We start from the raw sequence: 17950 nt of genomic DNA on the forward strand, positions 1-17950 counted from the left end.
GAAAGCATTAACTTTTGCGCTCTCCCAAACCATATGCATAAATGCATCAATCTGAATTAAATTACATAGTGTAGAAAATCAAGATTGGGATGTCTTCTCTTTGGTATCAAGTAAAATTGAAACATATAATTTGATCTTCCATATCCTCTCCCAGATTATTGAAGAATCCTCACAATTAACGTCTTTGTTCCATATTCATGTCATAGCCAGTGGTTCTATATAAAACATGTGATAATACGATTGAATCTATGTCAATACCTAAGAGGTGGAGAACGAGGTAACCAATAGAGAAAAGTTCATTCTTGGTGATATATTAGTTTTGATAATTGAGCTTCCACCCAGACAAGGAGAAAGGTAGTTTGAATCATATGTCCAAAGCAGCTGTACATATTCCATAATGTAGACTGAATAACCCCCAGAACTTTAGGCACACTTCAGGGGGGAAGGCCATCCACTCCTGGGGATCTTCTTTTATTGATTTTTTGGAGAGCTTGATACAGCAGCTCCTCGAGGATTATGGGAGTTCAGACTGGCTGCTTTTGCCACCGAGACATGTCGGATTGACCTTTTCTGAGAAATCAGCAATAGCTCCTATTGAAGCTTTGTTGTCCATCGTATATAAATATATTTGAAGAAAATTTGGTTAATATGCTCAGGGCCACTAGATGGAAATCGAGATTTGGTTACAACAGCGGCAATGTTTGCACAATTACCATTATTTTTAACTGGCTGGCCATAAGGCAACTTCTGTGAAAATGTTTATTCGGTCTTGTTTTATGAATAATAAATCCCCCCCTTTGGGTTAACAGAAGGTTTGATAGAATCCCAAAGGAACCGTGAGTCATCCACAGATGGTTAATTAATTCTAATAAATTCTGGAAGTTCCCTCTCGAAACGGTCTCAGAACTCCTGGCTTTGTAACAAACTGAAGTTAAACTGCCATCTAGTGGCTCATTTTGGGGTATCAGATATATTTGATTAGCAAATACAGCATCTGCATGATGATCTGTCAAGCTCTTAGTCAATATGTCTATATTTATGACAGAGAACATGAGTGATGAAGATATCAAAATAAAATCAATCCTTGAGTATGACTTGTACTGATTAGAAAAGGTGTGTGTTCTTTGGCTGCAGGATGCACCACGCATCCTTCATATCAAATCAGAAGGTCAATTCTGAAGTGCTTTAGTTGCTTGTGTGTTTGGATCAATACTAAACAATTTTTCCAATTACAGATTAAATGTGGAATTCACATCAAAACCTATGACTATTTAAAAATCTGCACAAAAGTGACTGAATTTCAAGCTGATCAGTATTCAGACAGGTCTCATTCTCCTCCTGTAGCCTCTCTATGGCTGTTTCCAGAAGGGACTTCTCTCCTGTGTTTGCCACAGACAATGCAGCAGTACGGTCTCTCCCTGTGTTTGCCACAGAGGGTGCAGCAGTACGGTCTCTCCCTGTGTTTGCCACAGACAATGCAGCAGTACGGTCTCTCCTGTGTTTGCCACAGAGGGTGCAGCAGTACGGTCTCTCCCTGTGTTTGCCACAGACAGTGCAGCAGTACGGTCTCTCCTGTTTGCCACAGAGGGTGCAGCAGTACGGTCTCTCCCTGTGTTTGCCACAGACAGTGCAGCAGTACGGTCTCTCCCTGTGTTTGCCACAGACAGTGCAGCAGTACGGTCTCTCCTGTGTTTGCCACAGAGGGTGCAGCAGTACGGTCTCTCCTGTGTTTGCCACAGAGGGTGCAGCAGTACGGTCTCTCCCTGTGTTTGCCACAGACAGTGCAGCAGTACGGTCTCTCCCTGTGTTTGCCACAGAGGGTGCAGCAGTACGGCCTCTCCCGTGTTTGCCACAGACAGTGTAGCAGTATGGTCTCTCCCTGTGTTTGCCACAGAGGGTGCAGCAGTACGGCCTCTCCCGTGTTTGCCACAGACAGTGCAGCAGTACGGTCTCTCCCATGTTTGCCACAGAGGGTACAGCAGTACGGTCTCTCCCCTGTGTTTGCCACAGACAGTGCAGCAGTACGGTCTCTCCCATGTTTGCCAGAGGGTGGAGCACTACGTTCTGGCCCCTGTGTACATCTGGATGAGAGTCTAGGCCATGAACATTATGGCAGTGGGTGAGTAGGGGCCTGCTATGTTGAAGATATGGATGTTGAGAGGGAGATAACTGGAACGGACGTCCGGGTCAGTCTCTATATACCGAGTGAAACATCATGTTCATAGCACCGCCACTTGCCTCAGAGAAGCAACATTCTTGTCAAATTTATCAGTTTGCAAAGAAAAAACCATCATGTTTGCTAATCACTACGTTTTTTTTTGTTAGATTACATTGACAGGAAGATTGCTAGGTTTAAATGCCATAATTTACTTGGAGACAGAGCTGTCAAGTTTCTCCATCCACGTTCTCTACAATTTTCATGAAGGATGAAAATAATTATCGTTACTAAGTATTTGGTTCAGAATAAAACATCAGTACAAATCAGTGATACATGCCACGCCAAAGACAACTTTTTACTTCCTGTAGAAAGGCTGTGATTAAATCCTTCAACGTGGCCGGTAATTTTCCTGGCAATAAAATAAAAATTCGTACAGCATGCTGTAGATCTAGAAGTAGCCGATTAGTCAAATAAAAACAGCATTTAACATGAGTTCCTTTGCCAGTCAACTCACGTATAACATACCAGGCGTGATGGGATCACGTTGGGCTAATGTTATCAACAAACCTCTTTAGAAATAAAAAAGCATACCATAGATACTCAACTATAAACCAGCTTGCTGTCCCAAGCACAAATGTCAAATAGGTAAATTTATATATATACGTGGACAGAAAGCCACACAAACGTCTCAATTAACTTTATTCACCTTTAAAAGAAAAAAGAATACGCACTCCTATTTCACTCAAATACATAAATGCTAACTTACCACCATTTTCATTCCAGCTGATGTTAATTAGGGAGTACATGTTGGGTAACACTGCAAACCCGTTTCATAAACAGAAGTAGCTCTGTGCTAAACATCTGACCTCCAAGGGTAATGTCAGGATTACAGTCAATTAAAAAATTCATAACTGTGTATTTAAACTTTGGATGTCTAGGCGATACATAATTTGAACTAAATGAGGAAGTCAAATGTTGCAAGTATTAAAACCCTACAAACACACAACCTCCTGTTCTTATCATTGCTGGCCATTTCTAATTTGGCAGAATATGCTATCAAGTCAACAATTAGTAAGGTACAGCAATGTTAAATAATATGGACAGAGCAGATATCTGGTTAATACGGGCTGAGGATGAGAAACTCAACTGTAATTTCCTACCAGCAGAAACTGGGACTCTGAATATGGCGTTAATGAAAAGGGTGAGAACCACGTCTTACTGGCAGGACCCATATTACCTTCAGTTTCCTCCCTTCTGATTGGTGAAACAGAGTGGTCCTGGCTTTGGTAACTTACAGGACAATAAACCTCCTCCAGAAATTTGGCTGCTGCAGGAGTGGTGCTGATGGGTCAGTATGGGGCATTCTTCCTCGGGGGCCAGGGGAACAACGTCCTTGTACCGTAGGGGACACTGTCCTCTGGATTAGCCATTAAAAAGAGTACCTGAGTCACCTCTGGACTAATGTCCCATGGAAATTAGCAGGGGAAAAAATTAGTGTATAAATAGATAGGGGATCCCACGGTGACCATGTTAAAGTGTAAAAGCAGACATTGTATCATTTGGTTTGGATTCTGTCTAAGGGCCCACACTGCTTTAGAGAGCTGCAGTTACGATGGGGATACGCTGGGGATTTGAGGCACAGCTCTCAGCTGGTATGCTTCTTACCTTGACTGTCGCTCCTGCCAGGTTGCATGGGGGGGAGGTGCAGGAGCTCTTTACAGGCGTCCCCCAGGGCTCAGTCCTTGGCCCTCTCCTCTTTTCCCTCTATACCATGTCTCCTGGCTCTGTCATCTCCTCCCATAGCGCGACTTATGATTCCTATGCTGATGATGCACAACCCTCTCTCTCTCTTCCCCTGCTCTGATACATTAGTCTTGATCTCAGCCTGCCTATCAGACATCTCAATTTGTATGACAAACCATCTGCCTGAGCTCAACTTGGCTAAAACTCAGAATCTCTACTTCCCTGCTAAATCACTGCTGGACCTACCTCACCACCCTCATATACCAGGACTTGAAGAGTGGTACTCAGCAACAAACTCTCCCCCTCTGAGAACATCATGGCAGTTTATCAAGCATGCAGATTCTTCCTTCCTTCCTTCAGAGACTCTGCACCTCCAGGTCACATCTCCTCTCTGTTCTAACCCCTCGGTGGTGAAAATGAGCTTCCTACTGCAGTCAGAACAGCAAAAACTCTGCCCATCTTCCACTGCAGTCAGAACAGCAGAAACCCTGCCCATCTTCCCACTGAAGTCAGAACAGCAGAAACCCTGCCCATCTTCCCACTGCAGTCAGGACAGCAGAAATCCTACCCATATTCTCACTGCAGACAGAGCAGCAGAAACCCTGCCCATCTTCCCACTGCAGTCAGAACAGCAGAAACCCTGCCCATCTTCCCACTGTAGTCTATAGACTCATCTCTTCAGATTGCACCATGGCTCCCCTGACCCCCTCTAGATTACCTTTCTTTTTCTTTGGATTCCCCATTTAATAATGTTCTAGTTTATAGCTCTGTAAAGATATGTTATCAGTCTAATGGTACTTTTTAAAGTTACAATAATATTGTTGTTTGTTAGTTTAAGAGTACACTTATTTATTATAAATGGGCCCCTGTGCCTTCTGGGTGATACGCCATTTTTGCATTCCTGAGAGTAACACTGATGTCCTTCACTTCAGTATATCGCTGTGGATAAGAGCATCTGCTAAGTGACCGTTATGTAAATGCATCTGCTAAGTGACTAAATTGCTAAAAGTGTAGTCAGATTAAGTTCTCAGATTAGGCCAGGTCTGGGGAGGACTTGGCAAAACGAGGCCTGGAAGGGAGGAAGGTCAAAGGCAAATCAAAACTAAGAAAACCACTTTCAGCAGGAAATGTATTCTCTTTTTCCCCCCCCCCACAACCATGATGAAAACAATGACCTCCACGGAATCAGTCACAAACGGGTACTGTCCTTCATCGACACCCGATTTCCACATTTGGCTTATCCGCGCCGTTCAGCTTCCCGGACACACTTCATAAAAATAACACGGTTACTTAAGCATCGCGTGCCCAAGAAGACGGTTCCCGGCGAGCTGCAGTGTCCTAGCCTCAGCGCTAGCGCTAGCCTAGCGTCGGCCCTCTTTCAGGTGGTTCCTGAGGTGGTTCTGCAGGCTGCTGGCCACGGTGAAGGTCTTCGAGCAGTGCGCGCAGCGGAACGGCCGCTCCCCCGTGTGCACCCGCCGGTGCTTCTTGAGCGTGTCCCCGTCGTTGAAGCTCTTGCCGCACAGGGCGCAGCAGTACGGCCGCTCCCCCGTGTGGATGCGCAGGTGACGCTTGAGGTTGCCGATCTGGGTGAAGCTCTTCTCGCACCAGGTGCAGCGGTGCGGCTTCTCGCCCGTGTGGATCCGCTGGTGCCGCCGCAGGTCGGCCGACTGGGTGAAGGACTTGCCGCACCAGGTGCAGGCGTACGGCCGCTCGCCCGTGTGGATCTGCAGGTGGGTCTTCAGGTTGCACACCTGGCTGAAGAACTTGCCGCACTGGAAACAGCGGTGCTGCTTCTCCCCCCTGTAGCCGATGAAGTAGCCGTCGCTCTGGGTGTCGTCGAGCCCGGCCCCCGCCTCCTGCGGTTCCGGGCCTTCCGTATGTCCCGCCCCAACGCCCCTGATCTCGGACGCGTCCGTGTGTCCCGTCCCAGAGCCCCTAATCTCGAAGTTGTCCGTATGTCCCATCCCAGAGCCCCTAATCTCGGAGTCGTCCGTATGTCCCACCCCAGCGCCCCTGATCTCGGACCCGTCCGTGTGTCCCAGCCCAGCCCCGCTGACCCCGGAAGCTTTGCCCGCGCTCGCCTCCGACAGCGACTCGGGCGCGTGCCGCTTGGCTTTGGCCCCGGGGCCCGGCTCGGAGGGCCACTCGGGCTTGAAGTCGAGCCCCTCCTCGGGCTCCGTTTTGACCTGGGCGGGCCTGAGGCGGGCGGGCGACCCGAGCCCCGCGTCGCCTAGCGACCTCGTCCTGGGGGCAGCGTCGGCGTCGGCCGCGCGCATGGCGCTCAGCTCCTGGCTCACGCTCAGGGCGGACGGCGAGACCACCGACAGGGCTATTTCCAGCGCCAGCTTCTTCAGTCCCGGCGTCACGCACTCGGACTGCGGCTCCAGCTCCGCCTCTGGCTCCGCCTCCATCGCGCAGGACAAGTCCATCCCGCCGGCGTCCTCCTCCTTCTGCCTGCTCCTCTGCCGCGCGTGCGGCGGCTGCTCCTCCTCCTCGCTCAGGGCGAGCTCCTCCCTCAGGCCGGAGCTCCACTCCTGCTCGCCGTGCTGCTCCTCCGCGGGGGACCTCCCCTCGGCCGCCGAGAGGGAGAGAGGGAGCGCCGCTCCCGGAGAGAGGGAGGGAGGGATGGAGAGAGAGAGAGCATGTCCTGTTCCTGGCGAGAGGGAGAGAAAAGAGAGAATGAGAAAGAGGTCTGCACTCAAGTAGCATGAAGAACACTTCTTCTGAAACTGAAACATGCGACTGCTCCTTATAATAGCGTATCAGAACAGATCATCGAACAGCCCCTTCGAAGCCATTCGATCTTCTGGTGATCAGCCACTGCAGTGTACTATAAAATCACTGTCATGGCAGCACAAATCCATTAAGCTTTCAGTTCTTGCATCAGCCAGTACAGCCATCCAGCCCAGCTGCTCCCTGGCAAAAAGTGTTTACTTGCCTGAAGGAGTAGCAAAACGCATTCATCCTCTCTATCTAGACAAAAAACTCCAAACAGCACATCTAGTGGACAAGCCAGGTGTTACAATACAATTCCATCTTTCAGTAGAATGAGACCCCAAAAGTTTGGAGATTTAATTCACTTAACTGAAAAAAGTAAATAACCATTACCACTTTCAAAGAATACAATCTACAATACGTGAATATGAGGAGTTGGTCCATCGTTTCAAACACAGAGAAATGCTATTCCGCAGTGTCCAGTTAAATGTTAAAACTGTGTGGTTCAGAACTTTGAGGAACTTCTGATTGTTATTCTGAATCCTGGTGCCTTAACTGTCATTAGCGCCAAAGCAGGTCAAAATTGGGGTCTTAAAATTATAGAGTTAAAAGAATCGCCTGAAATCAAGATTGCTACCAATATTTATGCAACCAATAAACACTTTTTACCAAAAAAGGTTACCAGGAAAACGTTGTGCATCAGTTTGTACCCTCTGATACAGCGTCAACCAGACCAGTGGTCTCTTCTTGAGTCTTCTAGACATGCAGTCACACGTTGCTTGTTTGTGAGTATGTGTGATTACGCTTTGGGCCATATTAACAAACTAATTTGCAGTGTACTAATTATTAATAAAGCATACCTCCTGATCTTGGTGAGCAGTTTAAAGAAAATGCATTAATATATTTAATAGGCTATAAAATACTACATGCAATGTCAGCAAAATTGTAAATGTGACACAAAAATGTACAACAATCCACACAATTCACAGGGTGCAGTTATTGTGAGTTTATAGTCAAAGACCCCACATATGAAAAAAATATAAAGACTAAAAGCACTTATGCTTCCTAACTTTCTTAAGAGGCCGGCTCCGTGGTGCTCTGTACATGTTCAATCTATCCAGGTCAGTGCCTATGAACAACAGCTAGTGCACTGGGACTAAGAATAAGGCCAATCAACAATGTATACAATCAACAATCTGTAGGTATGATCATGTTTATAATTATCGGGTTGTTACTTGCACGATTTGATGACTAGTCTCTGAAGTTACGGAAACTTTAACCTCGCGAGATAAAGGTTAAATAGAAACACTAGACAAGTATTCAATTCCATAGGCTATGTGGCCGTGACAGCTCACACCATGATGAAACCAAGCTAGCATCTATTATCCAACTATAAGGATTTTGTCGTGTTTGCTCCTGAGAATTTACATTACAGCGGATAGTTAGTGGAGCTAAATGTACTGGTGCAATATTAGTCGGCTACATGTACATGTACATTATATCAGCGTCTCTCCGTTTGCTAGTCTGACGAAACAGATTGACCCTGTGTGAGGCTACGGAGTGACGGTCAGGGTCATGGCGAGATTGACCAGAATACGCGGAGTAATGAATGCATGCATAGAATGGTTAGCTCTAATCACTAATTCGGACTTTTTTAATGATTATGTAGTTCTCTGTTCTTTAATTTTTGGCTTTGGTCATTGAATGTATCCAACATTAGTGTGGCTAACTAGCTAGCATTTAAGGTTTAGCAGTTAGCTGTTTTGCTAACCATTTGGCTAATTAACTATTTGTTGTGCAAGTCCCTTGTTCTTAAGTAACGTAACCGTTATTAAACTGGGCTACAGGAAAGCAATGTCGTGCAAGGTGGGGAACCCCATAAGAATGTGCACGACAGGTGGGAGTTCGGAACTCACCCGTCCAGCCCGTCTCTGCCTCGATCACGACTTCCCGCAGCTTCCTCCTCAGACCCTCGTTCTCCCGGTGTATTCGCGCTGTTTCCTCCTGATATTCCGACACCGTGTCACCCACCACCTCCAGTATCTCTCGCACAGCCACCATTAAGCGCTCCGTCAGATACGCGTTCAAAATTTGTAATTTTGTCATTTTTCAGCAATTAATGCCAACAAGAGTTTTAGACAATGAATCGCTCTGACCCTTCTCTGTGCGACTGATGACGTGAGCATTTCCCCGTGTCATGTGACCTGTGAATGACGACACAGGGTTTACCTTTTCCGAAGGCAGAATTACAGAATGACCTCTGCTTTGCGAGGTTCAGTACAAACCTTGTTCACCAGGTAATACCATTCAAAATGGCGATTTTGTACAACTGAAGGTCTGTCATTTTGGACTTCCAGACAGGTTGTATTATTATCTTCATGTATACAACCACCAAAATTTAATTGTTTTTAACGCTCACCCTGGTTTCATTTTGCCTTTCGTAGATTTGCTCTTCCCAGGCTCCTCAGTAACTTCATCAAAGCCTTTTCTCTCAACCAGTGATATTATAAAATTACATACTGTTCTCTGAAGCTGGTTTTGCTATGTTTATCCCTTCTGACAGTCATTTACATCTACGCTGTCAAACTACCCTCCTAAGCTTCTCTTCGTAAATTTGACAACCTAACAGGCATGACCCAGAAGAGAATGTTTGTTTTGCAGTTAAAGTACACAGTCACTATTGACATCAAATTGTACACTCACACATTCATTCGTTTACCTACAGTATATCCATTGTTAAACAGTACTTGACACTCATGACTCACCACAGACTACACAGCCACAATATTTGAAATCCCTTAATCTAGAAATTGTTTTGCGCGGTGCTAGTGTGATAACACGTCAATAACAGTGCAGCAGAAATGGTTAGGTGCTGCAGTGCATCATTTCAAAACTGTGACAAATGTGCTGGCTGTGGATGAAAGAGAAGTTGTATAAATGGATACAATGTAAAATCATATGTAAAAGTTGTGTAAGTCGCTCTGGATAAGAGCGTCTGCTAAATGCCTGTAATGTAATGTAATGATGAATTTGCTGTGCAAAACAAATAGAAAAGGGAAAGTTGGGCCATACGTTCAGGATACATGCCATAAACCAGCCCCGTTACTCAAATCACAGCTCTCGAGGTCCAGGAACTGCTGGTTTCCCACCTCCCCTTTACTTGGGGTTCAGGTGTGAATTCAGTCTGGCCAATCAGTAGTACTAATTGTTCAGTTAATTACCCAGGTGCCAGATTTGGATTCAAGTTCCAGATGTGAGCATCCATGACCTAGCCACAACAGTGGAAGGCTGATGGCAAAGTTTTTGGCCTATATTCACGGGCAGCATAACTGAAAAACATTGCAGGAACATATTATTGGTAATTAGTAGTGGTTATTGCCCACAGTCTGTTATCACCCTTTGTCTCTCTCTGTTGCATTTCTGCAGCAATGTTGCCCAGTGTATCAGCCAAATGTTTTAATGTTACATCGCCAATAATATTATCACATGTACAGTCTAAGAGCATTCTCGCAAAAGCCTGTGATTTTAATGTGCAATTAGGCTACTGACAAGGCTGTGTCTTCCTTATGGATGAGAAAAGTAACCCACTTTAACACAATCTGTAGAAGGGAATAAACATCTGAGACAGACTCCAAATAAACAAATACCAGGATATGAACATGAATGAAAATAAATGCATTTAACCATCACAAGTAGCCACATTTCATACATAAAATGTAGGCTGACAAAAAAAAACAAACAAACAATTATGCACATTCAGTTGGTACAGAAAAGGGCTAAATTATCCGGCTACATTATCACAATGACAGATTTATACATTGACACGCCTGCCAACAATATAAGTAAAACCAGTTTGTTTTTCTCCGGATATTTAGGCCAAATGATCAACCATTTTCAGTTATGTAGTCTACAGATTTTCTTTGTGCGGTGAAACAAGCTTTTGGCGGGAAAACATAGCCCAAAGTGCTCCTCAGTGGCATGAGCCTGTCTAGATTAACAGTGATCAATCATGCTCATATCTTTTAAGCCTCAGCCTTCTGTAGGCATGCTAACTAGGCTACCAAAGCTCAGCCATAAAGACCCTATATTTATTTAGCCTATTTATTACTCTGTCAGGCATCAGCCTAAATCATGTTTTAGCAATTCAATTTGCTATCATTGGATAAAGTCTACCGGTTAAAGCCTAATGCATTTCTCATTACGCTTGTCAATCTCCTTTCATGCAGTGATTGTGAACGCAGCTGATGTGAAACTCCCCTATTTCACACAGGCCTATCAATCCAGTAATGGTCACGTAATTAAGTCTAATATTTTCAAGAATGCCCTCGGGCGGACACAAAACTGCACAATGTGAAACACCTTCAAGATAACTCCCACTAAATAGTGCTTTGATTGGCATTAAAACTGACCAATATATTGAGTGCCTTGTAGAAGGTGCGTCTTGTAGTGAAAGTGGTTCGTAGTCTTGCAGGCTGCAGATGGATACTCTTGGAAGAGTAAGGAGAACCACTGACTTAAAGGAATACCATGCAGGATTTTTTTAAAATCTTTGCAGTGATCCTGTGTTTACAATCAAATCTCTGTTTTCAACACCGCCCACTCACCCTGAGTACCCGACTTCAGCCATCTAGCTAACTAAGGTGGCTAGCTGGATAGCTAGAGGTAACATTACTTCCAGGTCCAACAGAAAACAGGTCAATTCCATATTGCTTCTCATTGTGAACTTGAGCTGCCGCCATTGAGGAAAAGCAATTTCATGGTTGACTTGGTTTTTATAACAAGTCCTGTCCGCTTGTCACTTTATGTTTTTGTATTTGTGCTTACTCAACTCCACCATTACAGTAGCCAGCGAGCTACGAACGCTCTGCTGAGACCTGATCCCACACAGGCTCTTTAGCCACACCCACCCCTCCCCACACAGAAAAGAGCATCACACCCAGAAATGTCCCAAAGACATTTTAGAACGGAACGGCTAATACAGACCTTAACAGATCTACTATGACAGAAAAGGCTTGGAGATGAAGGCGCCAACAGGTGTGTACTCACATGAATGTGCAGACCAGACATGACATTGCGGTTATTCACCCTGGTATATAGTTGCCGGAGAAAACAGCACCTACAGACATGTAAGAAAGCCCTTGAATTCAGTCTTAAATAATCTACATATGCACACACCCTCATATGAAAACAGGAGAATCATTTTGTGTTGTACATCTTGCCACGTGCTCCGAAACACTTCCGTCTGCAATCGGCATCCGGTATACAGAATATACAGCACATCCACACCAAGCAGGACCAAAATCATGCAAATCATGAATTGTGCACCTGGACCTACACTTCTCCTCACCCATCTCCACCGAAACACAGGTGTGCTTCGATCTAGAACTGGAACGTGCACAATATAAGAAATTAGAAAGAAAAAAATGAACAAAATGTGTTTATACACATATTTTTCTGTGCACTGTATCCACAGTTATATCACTGTCGAGCACAAAAAACAGCTTTTGAAACATACCTTTAAATATAACTGGCCAGCATCAGCACCATCTTTAAAGACTGTGCAATCAAAATCCTATTTTCTAAAATATATTTTTAAAATACATATATACATTGAGAACCAAAAATAATAATAAAATCTATGACATTAAGCCCATTTTATTCCGTCGAAATTTCTTTATTATCCTCGTCTTCACCCTCCCGAGCCAGCTGCAAATTCAGGAACGTCAGATGCCAAATGTAAAAAATAAATAAATTAATTAAAGTTTAAATAAGATTTTAGAAGTTCAAATGGCACATAACAAATAGCCCCAGGAAAACCCACGTTTTCACAATTTTATGTGATTGTGTAGGTGATTTTTAAGCTGCGAGATTTTAGCATAAAGATTCCTACATACTTTACACCTGTAGCCTACGTAGCCTCTCCTGAGTGAATTCTAAGGTGCACATTCAAGTTTCCTCTCTGTATGAAATTTTTCCCACACTGCGTGCAAGAGAACGGTCGCTCTCCGGTGTGGATCCGCTCGTGCTGATTTAAGTGCCCACACAGCCTAAAGCACTTTCCGCAAAACGAGCATTTGTACGGTCTCTCTCCGGTGTGGATGCGCTCGTGCTCTTTTAAGTGCCCACGGTAGAAAAAAGTCTTCTCACAATGGGTGCAACTGTGGGGTTTCCTTCCTGAATGAAACTGCAGGTGGACTCTGAGGCCAGACGCCTGACTGAAGGCCTTCCCACACTGGGAGCAGAGATGCTTCATTTTCCCTTTCAACACTCTCGGCGTTCCTTCACACTTCTCAACCGCAGTTGCTGACACTGGACTCTCCATACAAATTCCGTGACTGCTCCCGGTTCCGGTCGGGTTTAGCGATTCCAATGATTCAGCAGACAGTTCTGCTGTACACTGCATTGCCTCGGGCTCGTCTTTAACACGATCAGACGTAGGAGGGGGTGGCAAGTCCGTTTCTGCCTTGCCGACGGCTTGTAAATTAAGGTGAGCTGTGGGCTGGACCGAGTTCTGATCAAGGTCCTGTTTGACACTGTGAGGTTTGAATGGGGATCCGGCCACTCCGCAGGCTAACGCGTGGACGCCCAGCTGAACGCACTCCGGCTTACCGCAGGTCGCCCGATCAAACGGTTGCCCACCAAGCTCTTCGTTCTTATGTTTGGACCTCTGCTTCTCACCGCCCGACCGCTCCTCTTCATTCCCCGCGAGCTCATTCATCAGTCCGGAGCTCCACTCCTGCTCAGTGTGTGGAGAGGGAGGGTGCGCTGCTCCTAGAGAGAGACAGCGCGGGAGAATCAACTGAAACTGGTTTAAGTTGCCTATAGTTAATGTATTCACGGCTTGTGATGACTCTGGTGCAATACATTGCTTTACACAAACAAAAAAGTTTCCGTATTCTGTACTGACCAGACATCGGTCCACTGCCTCCGACACCATCCTCCCGAAGCCTCTGTCTCAGATGCTCGTTTTCTCTGCTTGTCCGGGCGGTTTCCTCCTTGAATTCTAACACAGTCTCTCCCACAGCAGTTATTATCTCGCGCACAGCCACCATTAAACGCTCCGTCAGGTATGCGTTTAAAACGTCTAGTTTACTCATTTTCGGCGACGATTAAATTAATACAGTTTAATCTTTAATTTCTTAAAATGCACCCCTTCTTTTTCTTTTTCTGTGGGATTTGTTAGCGGATTTAAACCAGCTTTAAAGGTGCATACCGCCAACTACCGTGCCGGAGTGAGCAGCGTCACATCAGAAAACCCTGTGTCTTAAATCCTATCAGTCAACACTGTTATTTTAGAAAACCAAAAAGTGCCCTCCTAACGTCCCTTACCCCTTCCCCCCTGTGCCCAATATCCCTCCCAGATTCCATCCCCGTCCAGCCTCTCTTACCCTATTACGCAATCTTTCCCTCTCTACCTCAAACTTGGTGCAGTGCAATAAAATATGTTCAACATTTTCTAATCGGAGATAGATAGATAAATAGATAGATAATTTTTTATCTTTTTATTCACAATTTAAACAGAATAAGAAGTGTTTAATGGTAATTATTATTTACTTGCTTTGGTTCTTTATTTATTATATATTTATTTTTAAAATATAATTTTGACTGCGTAAGGTTGTAAACAGATGTATTCTCTGGGGTTTTTATGCTATTTAAATTTTAGAGAATCTTTGCAATTGGCCCAGTTTTAAGTGGAATTTAGGATATTTTTGATATATATAGAAGTTACTGACACCTGCTGGTTTTTTGATGGCTAGCATTGGAGCATTCACAGGTTTGTAGTTTAAAGCAAGAAAATATCTAACTAACTTCAAAGTAGTTTGTACAGCTATGCTATGCTCCAGAGGTTGTACATGTGTATATCAGACCTGGGTCAAATATGTATTTGTTTTGGATTCAAATGCTTTTCTGTGCTCTATTGATCTTGCCTGGTGTAATTGAGCCTGCCAATATGACCAGAAGGTGGGGTTTGCACTTTTTGAAAGTATTTCATTGGTTCCAACACACCAGACAAGATCAGTAAAGCGTAGAACAGTATTTGAATCTGAAACAAATACATATTTGACCCAGGTCTGGTGTATATTACATACGTACATGATAATTCATGAAAACATTACATTACAAGTTATTCAGTGGTAAGTACTTCCCATGGCACATGTAATGTAACATCTCTCGGGGGAAAGAAGTACTGACAGGTCTGTAAAACTAATATTTATGTTTATAATTGTGAATAAATTCTCTCTGTTCTCTCTCAATGACTAAAGGCACCAGACAATGGAGAGCTGCAGTTGACCCCTGGTCTGCTAGTTGAATAGCCCAGCTCTTGCGTAGTTCTTCTTCTTCGGTGGTGTTTAATGGTGCTCATAAAGCAACTTAAATGTGTATTGCCGCCACTTACTGTGGTGGAGAGGAGATTGTGGGCTATGCCAAATCTGCTATTTTTTACAGTCTCTGTGCCAAATACACACTGCAGTAGAATTACAGTTAAGACTGGACATCATATATTACATTACATTACATTACAGGCATTTGGCAGACGCTCTTATCCAGAGCGACGTACAACAAAGTGTATAACCATAACTAGGAACAAGTATGACGAAACCCCTAGAGAGAAGTACCGGTCCAAGTGCAGGGAACATATATTATAAGTGCAAATAAAACAGTTGTGACCATTTTGTGTGGCTAAGCCTTGTTGACTGAAGTCCAGACAGTTGACAGTTGATTGCACTCCTGCTGCGCTGACCTAACAATTTCACCAAAACCTTTCCGCCAGAATAATTTGCCCATCTGTCCCATCAATAGAGCTCATTTAAAGCTTGATAGGCAAGAGAGAACAGACGGAAGGGAAGAGGAGAAGACAAGAATAGTATTAAATGAAAACGACCCTTCCTGCCCAACCCACATCCTCTCTAACATTCTCTTTAATAGCCTGTTTTTTTTTTTTTTTAAATCCAAGAGCAGCTACATTACATTACATTACAGGCATTTAGCAGATGCTCTTATCCTGAGCGCTTTACACAACTTTTACATAGCATTTTACATAGTATCCATTTATACAGCTGGATATATACTGAAGCAATGCAGGTTAAGCACCTTGCTCAAGGGTACCACGGCAGTGTCCCATGACCTTTCGGTTACGAGCCCGGTTCCTTACCCACTGCGCTACACTTCCGCCTGCAGCTGTATCGTTGGGTCGCTCAATCGGATTAGCAGGCCGATAAGACGGTTGTTCTGGAGGCCGGCCAGTCTTGGGAGAGGCCGGCTGTTAGCTTGGTTATGCTGTGGCCCCCGCAGAGGCTTCCAGGCCTGGGGAAAAGAGGCAGTGAGGCGGGAGTTACGGGCAGCATGAGATTACCCCCCAGATACGGCCAGCGCACATCCACTGATACCGTCTCTTGAAGCCTTTTACTGAAATTGAATCGAAGCACCACACTCAAGCCATTACTTTGGCAGAAAAGCAAGTCCCAAAATCAGGCCTGCTCTTTGGGCCTTCCGTGCCCTGACGCCCATCGACGTAAAGCAAGCCGAGTGGATTATAACCCTTTGATCATGATCCTGCTGTGCGATTTTGAGCACTTGCGGCTGAGGATGTTAGATTTGAAGGCAAATAAATCTGAGGGTATCTGGTACAGTCAGTGACATTGTTTTAAAAAAATTCTGAATATACAGCATGCGCTAGTTTGAGTATATACCATATGCTATTACATCATTCCCAGAACAATGAGCACTTATTTTCATGCAAGCAGTCAACCGGTCCAGGAAAGGAATCTGCAGCTACGGTCATTTCACTTGATGTGTGTCATTTCGTACTCTGGGGAAATTAATACATGGACTCATCTGCGTTTATTTTGCAATGCTCAGATCACGATCACATTGGAAAGGCCATCCTTGACAACCCTGATTCAATTAAACGGTTTGATTAGAACAGAGAGTTCCGCTTCTTCCCTGAGTAAATTACACTGGACGATTATAATTCTGCGTCGCCCCATCTTTGGGTTCAGAGGGGTCTGAATAATGCATTTTATGAGTTGGGATAATTAGGAGAGGTCCAGGCAAGCGGAGCCTGACTCCTTTTGTGGGAAAGCGGGGCAGAACTATAAACACATAAAGACGGCGGCCATTTTGTTGGGCAGGGTGACTGAATTGAGACGGTGTATTAGCTGAAGTGAAGGAAGAATGCCATGGGGCGCGACCGATACACCACAAACTCTAAAATACTTGCAGGATACTAAGTTTAGAAAAACGAGAGGCACATGAAAGATTTACTAGTGAAGAGCGAACAGGTTTAGCTTTCTTTCTTTTCTTTTTTTTCTTTTTTACTGTAAAACGACAAGAAACTAGTACTTTGGTGTGCATCTGTCCCCTGTACCACAAGGAGAAAGAAATGGTCCGTTTCTTGTCAAACAGCTCTGTGGGGCGAGAACAAATCACTTATCTGTTGTGGCTCCGGACAGATTTACTGACTTATCAATACAACCAGCCAGGCCCTGATTTATATATAAATACATAAGAAAGATGTATGAGTCCCATTGACAAGGTCAAGCACATTCAAGATATTACATTACAGGCATTTAGCAGACGCTGTTATCCAGAGCGACTTACACAACTTTTACACAGCATTTTACATTGTATCCATTTATACAGCTGGATATGTACTGAAGCAATTCAGGTTAAGTACCTTGCTCAAGGGTACAACGGCAGTGTGACCTTTTGGTTACAAGCCCAGTTCCTTACTCACTGTGCTACACTGCCGCCCAAAACAGTGGACCACTTGGAAAGAAGTCACAGTCACACTAGGGCTCGTCCGGGATTTGAACCCGGGACCTCTCGCACCCTAAGCGAGAATCATACCCCTAGACCAACGAGCCACAATAAACAGGGAAAGGCCTAGACAGAGGAATACCCCATCACACCTGGTCTTCAGAGTTTGTCACAGCCAGCCATTTCTGAGAATGTGTCTGAGTAACACCTTCGCCAGCCAGCGCTACATTTTGTCTGTTACAATGAGCGTGGGTGTTGAGTCACGCACACGACCCCCCTCCGCGCGAGGTCTCTGTTGCCATAGCACGTTTCTCAGCTGAGACTCTCGCCGTTTCCTCAGCCCTGAGAGTGGCAGCGTCAGCCTGTCACATCTCGGCCTCGTCAGACTGGCCTGGCTTTGCCACAGATAATGCTCATACATCAAATACTGCGCTTCTGTTCGGTATGACAGCAATAACAACAGCTCTGCCAGTGGCTTCAGGAGCTCTACTCTTTTATTTCCCCCCTGTGTTCTCCCCAGGTTGAGTTGGGGTGGTTGTTTCTCAATCCTAGATGGACTTCCTGTCATATGGA

The 17950-nt window shown here is 44.8% G+C and overlaps 1 protein-coding gene and 1 non-coding gene across 2 annotated transcripts; both read right to left on the bottom strand.

Annotated features, from left to right (window-relative positions):
• Nucleotides 1-5013: 5013 nt before the first annotated feature.
• On the bottom strand, nt 5014-9546 carry LOC135244000 (zinc finger protein 70-like). Its single transcript, XM_064316175.1, has 2 exons — nt 8533-9546; nt 5014-6554 (listed from the first exon to the last, which is right to left on the bottom strand). The coding sequence occupies exons 1-2, from the start codon at nt 8720-8722 to the stop codon at nt 5263-5265; spliced, it is 1482 nt and encodes a 493-aa protein (XP_064172245.1). The 5' UTR covers nt 8723-9546; the 3' UTR covers nt 5014-5262.
• A 7866-nt stretch (nt 9547-17412) lies between these two features.
• Nucleotides 17413-17484, bottom strand: trnap-agg (transfer RNA proline (anticodon AGG)). Its single transcript has one exon. It is a non-coding gene; the product is annotated as a tRNA-Pro (tRNA).
• Nucleotides 17485-17950: the final 466 nt, after the last annotated feature.

This window comes from Anguilla rostrata, chromosome 17 (genome assembly GCF_018555375.3).
Source record: "Anguilla rostrata isolate EN2019 chromosome 17, ASM1855537v3, whole genome shotgun sequence".
Taxonomy (NCBI): Eukaryota; Metazoa; Chordata; class Actinopteri; order Anguilliformes; family Anguillidae; genus Anguilla; species Anguilla rostrata.